This window comes from Phragmites australis, chromosome 4 (genome assembly GCF_958298935.1).
Source record: "Phragmites australis chromosome 4, lpPhrAust1.1, whole genome shotgun sequence".
In the NCBI taxonomy this organism is placed as follows: Eukaryota; Viridiplantae; Streptophyta; class Magnoliopsida; order Poales; family Poaceae; genus Phragmites; species Phragmites australis.
Window position 1 is genome coordinate 8046920 of NC_084924.1, and position 13467 is coordinate 8060386.

Sequence of the window (13467 nt, forward strand, 5' to 3'; positions counted from 1 at the left end):
CAACAAGCTGACCAGATCCCTTGACCCACAAACAATCTACTAGACTTACATCCAGAAGCATCCATATGATGTCGAGGACTACATAGAAAATACTATACTTTAGCAATAGTTGAAGATGTATATACACGGAGCCTACAACTTCAAGTAAATGCTTCAATTATATACTTGTTGATTTTGACACTTAATTAAGAACCAAACATAAGGCTTGTTGGCTATGTACTTGTGTAGCGACCACTCGATACTACTTGTACTCATACCGCATGATAGCTATATGATGTTCTTGGACCCCTTGGACCATCCTTCAACCCAATACCAAGAATTGATTGACATAATCCAAAGGTAAAACAAATCCTCTTACGTTATACTGTAGTTGTCAATAAGACCGATATTTTGTCTAACTTATTTACATATAGGGCTTTCAAGACATATATCCTAAAAGATGGGAAGCAAAAACGATCCAAAGACACAATGATTGTCTATACTAATTTTCCAGTAACTACCGAACACACACATATATATACAATTTGTAATACTAAAAAATACTGAAATATGATTATGTAACTTGATTTTTACAGTGCAACAAGTAACTACCTAGCACTGTGTTATGTGGGTATAATGTTTACCACTATATGCGTGCACGGAAGATGAACCTCCAAGAATTCACGGAGGTTTGTCATAATACCAAATATGATACTACTTTCACCTTTTTATGTTCAATTGATTGATAAATGTTTTTTTCTTTCACAGAGCAAGACTAAACATGATTAGTCCGCACTTCATGAGATTGAGCTCACGAAAATCCGAGGCAAGAAGTGCTACTTCTTACGGAGGAGGTCATCAACTCTTGAGATTTCTATGACAAAAATTAGTACATGAACTTACGGTAAACTTGTGACTTTCTTCTATCACGTGGATAAATATGATGCATAATGTACAAATAACTCGTGGATAAATATGACGGACTTATGGTTTTATGCCAATCAAGTAACTTATAGTTGTATGCCTTATGTGATTTGCGGTTATATTATCATGTGAATATGGTGCATGTGATGAATGTGTGTGCTTGTTGCTTGTTTCATAGGGGTGGCTAGCAATTCCTGATGTTAGTCTGAATTGTAAAATTTGTGATGCCTATTGTACATTTTTCATGGTCGGTTTTTTTACTTGAACCGAATGTAAAAATTAGCATGATAATGATTCAAGCAGAATACCAACGGTGATAATAAAACTATTACAATTAGTTGTTTACTAAAACCTACCCTGACCAACTGTGATTATATCACATCACAATCACTTAAGTGCACTTTACGAGACATTCCGAACCGAGTGCACTTGGCGCGTGTCGTTGTGGGAAGAAATCGGGTCCATGACTGTAGCAACTTGATAAGAAAATAATTACGTGACTAGTAATAAAGTGTAGTGCGTCATAATCATGTAGCGAACTAAACAACTGATATAGAAAGTCAAATCCGCATAACTTAGTTCGGAAAACTTTAACGGCAAAAAAACCCATAAAATCAAACATTCCCATGGCCTTTGAATCGTTCTTGATTTCTCAGTTTTTGAAAGAAAAATCCAGCTTCGTCTCCATCCACACAAGCTAGAAATTCCCTACAAAGCCACTCCAAGCCTTTGATTTGACCTGACAAAAGAAGCCCCCGCAAACACCACTCTACACTAACTGCACTGTCTCTCTCCCAAGCAGGCGCATTGGCTTCCAGCCTTTTCCGTCCGGTGTCTCCCTCCCTCCCTTCTCTCTAATGATAGCTTAGAGAGAGAAGGCTAGCTCCAGTCTCCCTCCTCCTTTCCCTCTTCCTCCCAAAACCCTTTTCCTCTTTCTCTCCCCCCAAGAACTTCACCTCAACTCCAAACCATCCCCTTTTGCGCAGGAGCTCGGGGACAGTGGGCGGAGAGCTCGATCGCTGCACCACTACATCACTGGAGATCCACCCACTCTCATGGAGGAGATCACCCACCACTTTGGCCTTGGCGCAAGCGGCCACGGCCAGCAGCAGCAGCACCACCACCCATGGGGTTCCTCCCTCAGCGCCGTCGTCGCGCCGCCACCACAGCCGCCGCTGAGCGCCGGTCTGCCGCTCACCCTGAACACGGCGGCCACTGGGAACAGCGGCGGCAACCCGGTGCTGCAGCTGGCCAACGGCGGTAGCCTGCTCGACGCGTGCGTCAAGGCGAAGGAGCCCTCCTCGTCGTCGCCCTACGCCGGCGACGTCGAGGCCATCAAGGCCAAGATCATCTCTCACCCTCACTACTACTCCCTCCTCGCCGCCTACCTCGAGTGCCAGAAGGCAAGCCCTGTACTAGTAATAGTCTAACAATAGCGCTGCTACTTCTAGTCCTGCACGAGAAGTTTCTTCTACATCTGATGCCAAGCATGGTGCATGCAGACTTTCTGCTTTCTTTTGCATAGCATACTATAGTGTATGCATGCTACTCATGTAGACATGTACATCTAGTGTGCAGAACTTTCTGATTGCCGTGCATGCTTGTTCCTTGTAGGTGGGGGCGCCGCCGGAGGTGTCGGCGAGGCTGACGGCGATGGCGCAGGAGCTGGAGGCGCGGCAGCGCACAGCGCTCGGTGGCCTCGGCACCGCGACAGAGCCGGAGCTAGACCAGTTCATGGTGAGCTATCAGCGATTTCTCTTCAGAAAAAGAACAAATCTTTTCTGTGTTCTCAAGGTTTTTTCACACACGGCGGCCTTCGTCCTTGTTTTCATCTCGGTTGTGTGTATAGGAGGCGTACCATGAGATGCTGGTGAAGTTCAGGGAGGAGCTGACTAGGCCGCTGCAGGAGGCCATGGAGTTCATGAGGAGGGTGGAGTCGCAGCTCAACTCGCTCTCCATCTCCGGCAGATCGCTGCGCAATATCCTTTCCTCTGGTATAGAAATCGCTGCAGCTACGTATTTAACCATAGTTTCTTGCCTCTTGCTGTTCTTGGATGATTTCTTGGATCCGTTGCCTCCTGCCACTCTTCATTTTTTTGCCCTCTTTCTTGGTTGCGTATATGTTGTTGCTTTGCATCTGCAAAGAAAAAAAAACGATTTATCAGCAAATTGGCATCTATATCGTATTCTTTTTTTTAGAGCATCTTATGCATGCATGTATGTGAATGGCTAGGTGCACATGAATGGCATGTCTGTGCCTGACGTTTTAATGTGGCAGCATTCCTGATCAGGGTTTCCAAAATATTCTTCTCCCTGGTTACTTTTCCTGGCCATGCATATGTGAGATTCTTCTATCTGGTTTCCATCGATCTTTGCTTCTGTTGTAAAAGAATAGTCCTCACACATGTGCAGCAGTGCAACTGGAGCTCTGAATCGCTTCCTACATTGCATCCGGCCCATTCCTTATTTTCCGCAGTCATTCGGCATAGTGATTCAGAGTTCATGACCAAATCACCTTGGCTCCATCCGTCTTTACCCCTTTGCTCTTTGGCTGTTACCTTCTTCGTCCCCATGGATTCCATTTTCAAAGGAACATGTGCATGTGACTGCGAGTAGTTCCTGGTTCAGGCAGCCATCTTTTCCCACGATGGAAACGAAGAGAGAATTACGGAGCCCTTCCCTTGTTCTAGGGTTTGAGGAAGGGGCACATTACTGTGCATTGTGCAAGCAAAACAGTCCATGGCCGAGGAAACAAGTACACACGTTTTGCTATGAGTGAGAGAGAGTGAGAGTGAGAGAGAGTCCTCCCCCATCTGTCACGCAAGCCAGAACAACATTCTTGTCATCTTTCTCCCTCTCAAGAAATGTAGCTACCTGTTGTCCTAGAATCTCTTGTGTTGTGGTCTTCCAGATGTGTTGCTGCATGATGCATTAGCCTGTGTACTGCACAGGTCTGGCCATCTGCTTGTGTGCTTCTTAGTCTTTGCTATTTTTAAAATGCACACATCAGGTGGATCGAGACGACGCCAGGGGGCTTTCTAATGACCTATCACGAGGCTATAGTAACTCGTTGTACTACCACAGTTACTTGCAGTGTTCAGAGTTTTCACTTCAGCTAGCACTGGAGCAGCAGTGGACTACACACGATCACTTCATTATTGGAGCATGTAGGGAAGAAGCTGCCATATGATGTAGAAGCAGCATGAATAGTTCTAGTGCCCTAAGATATTTATCAAGCATTACAAGTCAAGGCCAAAGAACACTGAGTTAATGAATGATCAGAGATGCATAGGCAGGCAGGCAGACGAGTGAATGGAGTAGCATATGTGGCTCAGTTTTTTGTGTTCTGACCGGTGCAGTGGACAAAATGTTCTGTGTGCCTCGAGAACAATAGAAACAGTTAGAGTAGCAAATGCATGAACGGCCCCCATTATTTGATGTGATATCTCCAGCAATGGATGTGTGATCTCCTAGGCTATATTATAATATGCATCTAGGATATACTAGAAGCTAGATATGTTCCTGTATTTTGGGACAGACTTCTCCCCATTATCACATAAATAATGACGGTCAACAAAGCATTGGATGCTTTACGAGGCAATTCCAAGCAGTTCAACTGGGTCTGTATTTTTCAGCTGTCAACTCATATTTCTTCTCAAGTTCAATTGTTTTTTGTCCTTGGTACAGCTGATGTCTTTTCTTTTTTGAAGTAAAAGAGATCGTAACAACCTTAATTCATAACCACAAGTAAAGGGAGACTATTATATCTCCTGTTAATGGCAATCACCAACACATATTGAATTAATCGCAAAACAACACTGCCTTTCCTGATTGATGTTGCACATGTACTCCAAGATTCTTCGTTGCTTGCATTCTTTCAAGGCCATGCAAAAGCAGGGGACACAGATATCACGAGTTCCCGTTTGGCTCTAGGTAGGACCAAAAAAGTTACTGGAACTTGCTCGGTAGAAAGCAAACAACATAAAACAAAAGGATAAAAAGAGCAAGGCGGTTTTTGCATTGGAACGTCAGTGGAAAAGACAATGCAACTGGAGAAAAGAATCGTGGAGTGACGTTCTGGCACTTCCATCTGTGTGTCATTAAGTAATCTTTCAGACATTTGCATCTCATTGTTTTATTCTTGATTTCTGGAGGTATTAGTTCCAGTATTTTTTCCCTTTTGAGATTCAGTGTTCACTCCTTTGCGAACCTGATTCTATTTTATCTGCCTCTCATACTCCTGTTCTTGGTTTCATCAGCTTCATGGATTCACATTTTATTTAGCTCAATACTGAATATCACATACAATATTGTGATTACAGTTCTTTGACATGTACCAAGTTGAGCACTGCACTTTTTTCGATTTTTTTTATAATGCATGTAGAAACGGGTTCCCAAAATTTATTGTTTTTTATTTGCTTTAACAACTGATTTGTTTGATACTATCTTCTGCAAAGCACTATTTTTATAAATTTAGACATACCTAATTTGATAAATATTTAGAAACATTTGCCTGAAAGCAACATTGGGAACGAAGAAAAGAAATGAAGGCATTTATACTTATTGAAATGAAATCCTGTTGGAAAATGTCTTGTTAAGGCATTTGGAACTAAGGAATAGCTCCTAAAGGACTCTTATGGCATGACTATTTCATAGGTATTTTAAACTGAAACTAACATTCTTGTGTATTGGAAGTCCTTTTTCCTCTGTTACAGCTTACATCAAAAGCACTTATTTCAAGTTTCTGCGTAAGGCTTCTAGATTGATGTAACATGCACACCCTGTGTTTTTCTTTATTTTTGGTTTTCCACATTTCCAAAGAGGTCTTCAGATTTTTCACATAAACTACTTATCTAGTTCCTGTAAATACCCCAGAATAATTATGTGGGGTAGTATATCCTTATATTGGTTGATATTTTAGTGCACAAATGAATTTTCTTTCTTAAATTGAAAGACATAAACACACATTTGGGCATTAGTGTGATGGGCCTATCACTCTTTATGGTTATTTTCTATGGCAATTTGACTTTCACTGTATAAATTTGTGCCAATAATAAATTGGAAATTAATATCATGAAGTATCACATGGTCAAAAGCCATTTTTAAAAATAATATTTTTATTCTATTTTACTTCTCCCAGAACTCACAAATGCACAATATTTGTTTCTTTTATGAAAATATATGTCTCCATCAGTTGATTTTATAGACTAAATGTCCCAGAACTCACAAATGCACAATATTTGTTTCTTTTATGAAAATATATGTCTCCACCAGTTGATTTTATAGAGTAAATGGAAAAGTACTAACGCTATAGTCCTTTTACGATCACACAGAAGCTTTATGCGTCGAGCATTATAGAGAAGTGCTAAGAAGCACGAAAGTGGCAAACAAGTCTCCACACCTGCAATGCGACTGTGGTTCAAAAAAAAAAAAACGTAAACAAGCACTAGCTTAATGCAAATGTTAAGGTCCTCGTTGCTGGGATTGTTGATGCAGCTTATGAAGGTTCAGTCATTCGATAATTTTGGAGCATATCAGCCATTTTCCTAAACTTCCTGTGCTAAATAGGCTGGAATATAGTAGCATGCGCACAGAAGACTACTTTCACGGCTCCCTTGGGCATGGAAAGTAAAAGATTGAGTGGCACCAGGTACACATATCGCACATGGCCACATGGGTAACCATGATTTGCTCCATTTACAGAAAATTTAACAGTGCTCTACAGTCAACATGTCGATTGCTGACCTTCTAATCCACTTATTTATAAGTACTAAAGATGCTCCAGAATCTTTTGCAGATTTCACTCGGCCAAGCTTGGAAGCAACTCATGAATATAGTGCACTATAAGCACCAATTAAGGAAACCTCGTTCATAATATTGTTTGAAAATTTTAGCCTTTACATAAAACGTATATTACCCAACAGATGGTTCAAAGCCAAGTTCACATCTGATGGAATAGAATCTTTGTTATAAAAGATTAAAAAACACTTTTTTTAGATAATGGAAAAAATTCTGGCCTCTTCATCATGTAATGCACGTGGCCTGTTTTCAACCCACACCTAAAAATGCTGAAACAAATCGGCTTTAGGAGAAAATAAAAAAGAAACTAGCCTCTCCCACCGCCACAAATGTTGGCATCTAGATGCTTGTTGTTAATCAACAACTTGTAGGCATTATCATCTAAGTATAGCATTAGCCATTGCCACGATGAAGATGTCTTGGTGTGTTGTCCTACGATGACGCCTCTAATGAGGAGAATGACACTTGTAGGTGTCGTCGGATCCAATCGAAGAATCAGACCAAAGCTTTCACATGGATTTAGCACCAGACAATTAACACCCTTGACGCCGTGTGAAGCCAACATGAGACCTCCATCGCTGCCTCCAATTAGCCGTGAGAAGCCAACATATGAGACCTTCATCGCTGCCTCCAGAAGCCAACATATGAGACCTTCATCGCTGCCTCCAGAAGCCAACATATGAGACCTTCATCGCTGCCTCCAATTATGACGAGCTAGAACGGTCACCGGCGACTTTGTGGAGAGGTTGAACCAACCTTATCTGAGAAAGTATGGCACAAAATTGGGAAAACTTGCTAGGGAGAGGTCGAGTCCACCACGATCTGAGATCCGGTAGGGAGTTGTAGGGATGGAGCGTTGCCTGGCGAGATGATCGCCTGCCTTTGTCTCAGATCGAGGTGGAAGGGATGAAGGGAGCATGGCCTGACGAACTTGACTCCTCTCACCGCCTCAGATCGATCAAGCGAATAATTGACTCCAATCGTTGATTGCGGAGACGACGGGGTCAGAAGAGATGAAGCAAGTAGCGATCGATCCCCCTAAGCAGCATGTGGTCGCAGGACCGGTGATGAAACTTGTCCTGTCGCTGCTCGACCTTCATGTGGTCATCGGTGTGGAGCTTCCGGCTCTGCCACTTTACATAGTGGGGTCCCAAACTCGTTAGAGCCTGCCGAACGCGACCACTATGCACCGTGCCTAAACCAAGGTGTGTATATAACTCATCTGTAGTGCATCATGCTCCAAAAAGCTTTGCAACAAAAAAGGTAAGACAAGACCCTGATTCCTTTTCATTTATTTATTTATTATCATTATCTTTTTTAAAAAAAAATCATTTAGCGCACATGTAATGCAATTTAAGTTCTTTTTTGCACAGTACAAAACTTATCAAAATTTTCACACAATCTAATTAAAATGTACATAAACTTCTATGTTTTTCTTATTCGTTTTTGGAATGAACTAGTGCACTGACCAAAATGGTTGCAAATGCACACGAGTGCGCATATCCATGCTCCAATGAATATACCGAGGATAATAGATTCATAGTGGACAATACTACTGATGTATCTCACAGTTTCCCCAAGACTGAACTCGCATGGAAATTGGTTAATCTGAACTGCCCTTTGAAACAATAAATGGACGATGGTTCAAAGGCAAGTTCACATCTGGCGAAATAGAATCTTTGTTGTAAAAGATTAAAAAACACATTACACTTTTCAAGTTGAGAATTTTAATTTATTTCTACTCTAGAAATCATGGGGTGTATCTAGCTCATCCGTTGTGCATCATGCTCTAAAAAGCTGTATGACGAAAAACCTAAGCGTCCTCCAAGTATATCTTATATGCAGTGATTTCTTTATTTTATTTTATTTTTATATTTTGTTTAAAAAATCTTTGGAACTCCATATTGCACAAAATAATTCAAAATTTCCCCTTCTATGTTAGGTTGCTTTTACATTGGCGCACATTTATTTCAAGTTTTCAACCTTGCATTCCTTGCCTATTTCTACCTTGCTTCCAGATAGATTGTGATCTAGATGATGGTTGGGTAACTGGGAATATTGGAAGTCTACATGGGCGCATTTGCATCTATTTTGAAATACATAAATTAGATTATGTGCATTTACTAAAAATTGTGCAGAAATAGGCAAGTTTGTGGACTGAGGATACAAGGTAGTGCACATGTAATTGCAATTTATGTCCTTTTTTGCACAGTACAATGGATATACCAAAGATATTAGATTCATATTGGACAATACTGATCTAACTCACAAATTCCCGAAGGCTGAACTCGCATGGAAGTTGGCTGATGCTATTTAACTGCTCATAGGCGCAGACATGCAGTGCTATTTGTTTGTGTGGCATCACACTTCACATGCATAAATCCATGATTATGTGCTCTTGTTTTCTTTAAGAACTTTATATGGTTTAGCAATGACACATAATTTAGTATTCTTTATCTTGCTTGCAATTTGTAACGAACATATATGTTAGTAAAGCTGAGGACTTGTGCTGTGCCAGCTTGATGTTCGCATTAATCTCACTATATGAATGTGACTCCATCACTTCTTTCTTCGTGGCTAACTGTATCATTTGTTATGCTTGAAGGCTCTTCTGAGGAGGATCAAGAAGGCAGTGGAGGAGAGACAGAGCTCCCTGAAGTTGATGCTCATGGTGTGGACCAGGAGCTCAAGCACCATCTCCTGAAGAAGTACAGTGGCTACCTGAGCTCGCTCAAGCAAGAACTGTCAAAGAAGAAGAAGAAAGGGAAGCTCCCCAAGGAGGCTCGCCAGCAGCTCCTTAGCTGGTGGGATCTGCACTACAAATGGCCTTACCCCTCGGTAAATCTCGTTTTACACTTCCATAATAATTCTTGAAGAGGATGCATGATTTAGAAGCTAGAGTCTACATGCAGTTCTTAGACCCAATTAAATCCATTGTTAGTACTGATGGCTGTGGAGCGGACTCAATGCTATGGCACAGGGTAATTTAACGGGAAGCAGAATGTCCTGCGCAGCTCGCTCTGTGACATGTAACGCATGCGGCACATTTAAGCTAGACTGTGTGCACCGTAGATCTTTGAAGTTGTATGGTTCTATCGCTTTGAACTTGTACGGTTGTATCACTTGGGTGCTTAAACTAGATAATTGCATATTTATGCCTAAATTTGCCTGAGTGAGTCTAATATGCCAAAATCTTATGTTAATTAGCAACTGGTAATTATCGGTATAGTTGACCTGATTTATGGTATTTGAAACTTTAACTATTTTCTTGCTAAATGACATTAATGTAAAGCAACTAAATTTATCTGAAGAAATATGAAAACTTCATCAAATACAAATAATAAGATTTTCTGTTGATTTCACACGGCAACTGCATGGCCGAATGGCAAATTATTGTGAGCAAGAAAATACAAGTGAGAGGATCCAAATGTCCATTTCTCAAGTTCAGGGTTCTAAGTGATACAAACATTAAGTTTAGGGACATGCAGTGCAAATTGCTCCCTTTTTAATTGTGTCGGAGCTTTATGGCCCTCCACTTTTCGAACTTAAGTGTTGAAGTATTCGTTTTATATATTTTTTGAGGATCCTAACTAGTCACCTAATCGAGCAGGAGACTCAGAAGGTGGCCTTGGCGGAGTCGACCGGCCTTGACTTGAAGCAGATCAACAACTGGTTCATCAACCAGAGGAAGCGGCATTGGAAGCCATCGGAGGAGATGCACCACCTGATGATGGACGGGGGGTACCACACAACGAACGCCTTCTACATGGACGGCCACTTCATCAACGACGGCGGGCTGTACCGGCTCGGCTAGCTCCGTCATCGCTTCCATTTCCCACCACGACCTAGCGAGTCTCTTCCGTGTCTGAAGAACTGAAGACTTGGCTAGCTATCTAGTGTTGTATGCCGGATGCACGAGCCGTAAGGAGGCTGCGCTTAATTATTCTGTTCCCGTTGCCACTATGTATTCTTATGCTTATGCATGAACTTGCTTTATGTGCTGCTCCACAATGTGCTGTACTGCTTATGCGTGACCTGACATGGATCGTTGATTGCTACATGTTTGAATAATTTGCATGGTCTAGCTAGTTTATGTCTGCTCTGATAATCGTTCTCAGGTTTCATCCTTTTCCGCATTTGAATATTGCTTCAAAGATATTCTTGGTATCTGAAGTTGATTGTACCATGCTAACTAGGCAGATTGGCGTGCTTATACGTGCTCGTGGATTTTAGTGTTTATTGAACATCGTAAAACCAATGAAAATAATTGAAGCCTAAATTTCGCTTTCAGCCCAGACTTAAAATAGCTTAGCAGCCCATAAAAAGGTGCGCACGGTTCGGCCGTTTAGAAGCCCATAGGCCCAACAGAAAAATAACAGGAAACATTAATTAATTCGGCCCTTGCCTGAAATTGCAGCCCGACACAAAATGGGCCAAGAAATTACCCAAACAATGCTGCATTTGGCCTGACCCTCTGAACTCCCTCACGTGGCCCATTAATCCGTGTGTAGTAAACATGACTTTTTAAGTATGTACGTGATTTTGATGATTAATAATAATATAGTTAATGTGATTAATATGTTTGTCAATTATATGGTTTAGTAGATCTCATAAATATAATAAATGAAAAAAAAACACCAGAGCTGAACTAAAAAAATTGAATGGCGAGTTCAGATAAAATTGCACCACTAATTAGATGGTGTGAAGTTCAGATAAGTAACATGTCAGAGTATTTTCAAACAGAAGAAAACATTGAAGAACACATCGGAGCATTTTTTTTTTAAGTGTATTTCCTTAGCATAGAAGTTGTACGCATCAAATGGTCCGACAATCAGAGGCTTGTACATGCTGGAGCATTCTAAGATAAAGGTGAAAATGCATTACCCGCCAAATGGTTTGAACATGAAGAGTTGGCTACACTAGAGTATTTTTAAGGAGATGTTGCAATAGCTTAACTGGTGCCATTGTACACACCGGATGGACCGGTGATCAAATGATCTACACGCCAAACAAATAAACAGTGAAAGTTGGCTTGGTTGACTCAAGTATACACATCGGATAATTCGGTGATAGAGTTTAATGTTACACCAGAATATTCGATGTTCACAATGAGTTTGAGTATGGTTCTAACAGCTAGTTTATACTGTTGTACATACCTGATGATCCGACGTTAATAGCAGTACAAACACCGAACCATCCGGTGTTCATAGTCTTTTTGAGCTGTTGAAGCAGCGGCTAATTGAGGCTATGAATACCCCCTTACTCGACCATTTGAGTGTGTTGGAGTACAGAGAAGCTCATAAACGTTTGAGAAGACATTGAAGCCATCAAAATGCTAAAAGTGATTATCCAAGACAATTAAGTACAAAATGAAGTGAGCAATTAGTGCTAATAGGCCTAGAGAGAGTTATTGCTAGGTATTGCTTTCTAGAGAGTAGATTAAGGAGTAATCCTACATTGTACTAAGTAGTACGCTGGCACCTTGATGTCTTAGTGACGCACCGACGTTGTGAGCCATGGTGGCTCATGCTTGTTGATCATCTGACTTGGTGTGGAGCGGTAGTAAAAAGCTTGTACGAGGACGAGGAGATCCTTGCCTTGGTGGCTCAAGCTTTAAAATGAAGACAACAATAAGCAACCGGAAGAGAGCCTTGTGCTGAGGTCTTGCGTTGGTGGCTCAACCTACTTGAGGCTTAAGTGGCTCAAGGGCTGTGACCGGGTATCGTCCATGAGCTATAGCTTAGGTGGTTGTTCCAACGTGGATTAGAGGTGGTGTTTATACTATCGATACCACGGAATAAAAATCTCTTATGTCAAGTTCGCTCTCTCTACAGTCTTTACATTTCTACATTTACATATTTGCAATCTAACTTTACATGTTTACCTTCCTAGCGTAATTAGCTAGGATCGGCTATAGGTTGTAAACCTTTTTTAACAGTAGAGTAGATACACTAGATGAATCTAGAGCTCATTCAGATATAAATTGATATAAGTTTATCATGTGAAGTATTTGGAGCCGATTAGTTTTAGGTGTCATAATTCACCCCTTTCTTAGGACGTCATCGATCCCTATAGTTGGTATTAGAGTTGATTCTCTCAACCCTACATTTGGTATTAGAACCTCATACTCTTAATATGCACAAAGTTATGATGTCCAGGGTAAGGATGAATATCGGTAGTGCTCTATATTTTGACGGCACTTATTTCCCCGTTATAAAATTCTAATAACTTGTCATTTGCAAGTTAAAGGTTTAGATGTTTAGAGAGTCACCGAGGAGAGAATGAAAAAACATCTCATAATTAAGGAAAGACAATTCGATGCTTTAGCAAATAGTATCCTTTTATCATCTTTAAACATTGATGTATTTAATCGAGTATATTCTTTGATCAGTGCTCATGATATTTGGACCATCTTCATTAAAATACATTAAGGCACAAAGGATATGCGCAATACGTGTGTGCGGCCGAAGTCGCATGCAGCTTTGTGTAGGGGATCCACAGTGGTGCTCTTGTGACAGCGCACACGAGGTGAAAGGAAAACCTGATGATGGCGAATAGATGGTGCACGCGAGAAGGAACATGGCAGCTCAGGCAACGCTAGGAGTTGTTGCCGTGCACGGCACCGGTCTCGCGTTATGTGACGGGGAGGAGGCGGCGTACTAGCTACTTGCCAGTCGTGGCTACCGAGGGAGGAGGCTGCAACTTTGCCCTGCGCTAGTGGTGATCTCAAATCAGGCACAAACGCAATTAGATCCGATCGAGAGT

At 41.3% G+C, this 13467-nt stretch overlaps 1 protein-coding gene across 1 annotated transcript; it reads left to right on the top strand.

Moving 5' to 3' along the window:
* Window positions 1–1626: 1626 nt before the first annotated feature.
* Window positions 1627–10810, top strand: LOC133915535 (homeotic protein knotted-1). Its single transcript, XM_062358732.1, has 5 exons — window positions 1627–2306; window positions 2518–2640; window positions 2753–2897; window positions 9308–9540; window positions 10313–10810. The coding sequence occupies exons 1-5, from the start codon at window positions 1959–1961 to the stop codon at window positions 10514–10516; spliced, it is 1053 nt and encodes a 350-aa protein (XP_062214716.1). The 5' UTR covers window positions 1627–1958; the 3' UTR covers window positions 10517–10810.
* The last annotated feature ends 2657 nt before the right edge of the window (window positions 10811–13467 follow it).

Coding starts and splice junctions, on each gene's coding strand:
- LOC133915535 (XM_062358732.1), top strand. CDS start 1,959: ATGGAGGAGATCACCCACCACTTTGGCCTTGGCGCAAGCGGCCACGGC. Junction 2,307..2,517: donor CCTACCTCGAGTGCCAGAAG/GCAAGCCCTGTA, acceptor TGTTCCTTGTAG/GTGGGGGCGCCGCCGGAGGT. Junction 9,541..10,312: donor ACAAATGGCCTTACCCCTCG/GTAAATCTCGTT, acceptor CTAATCGAGCAG/GAGACTCAGAAGGTGGCCTT.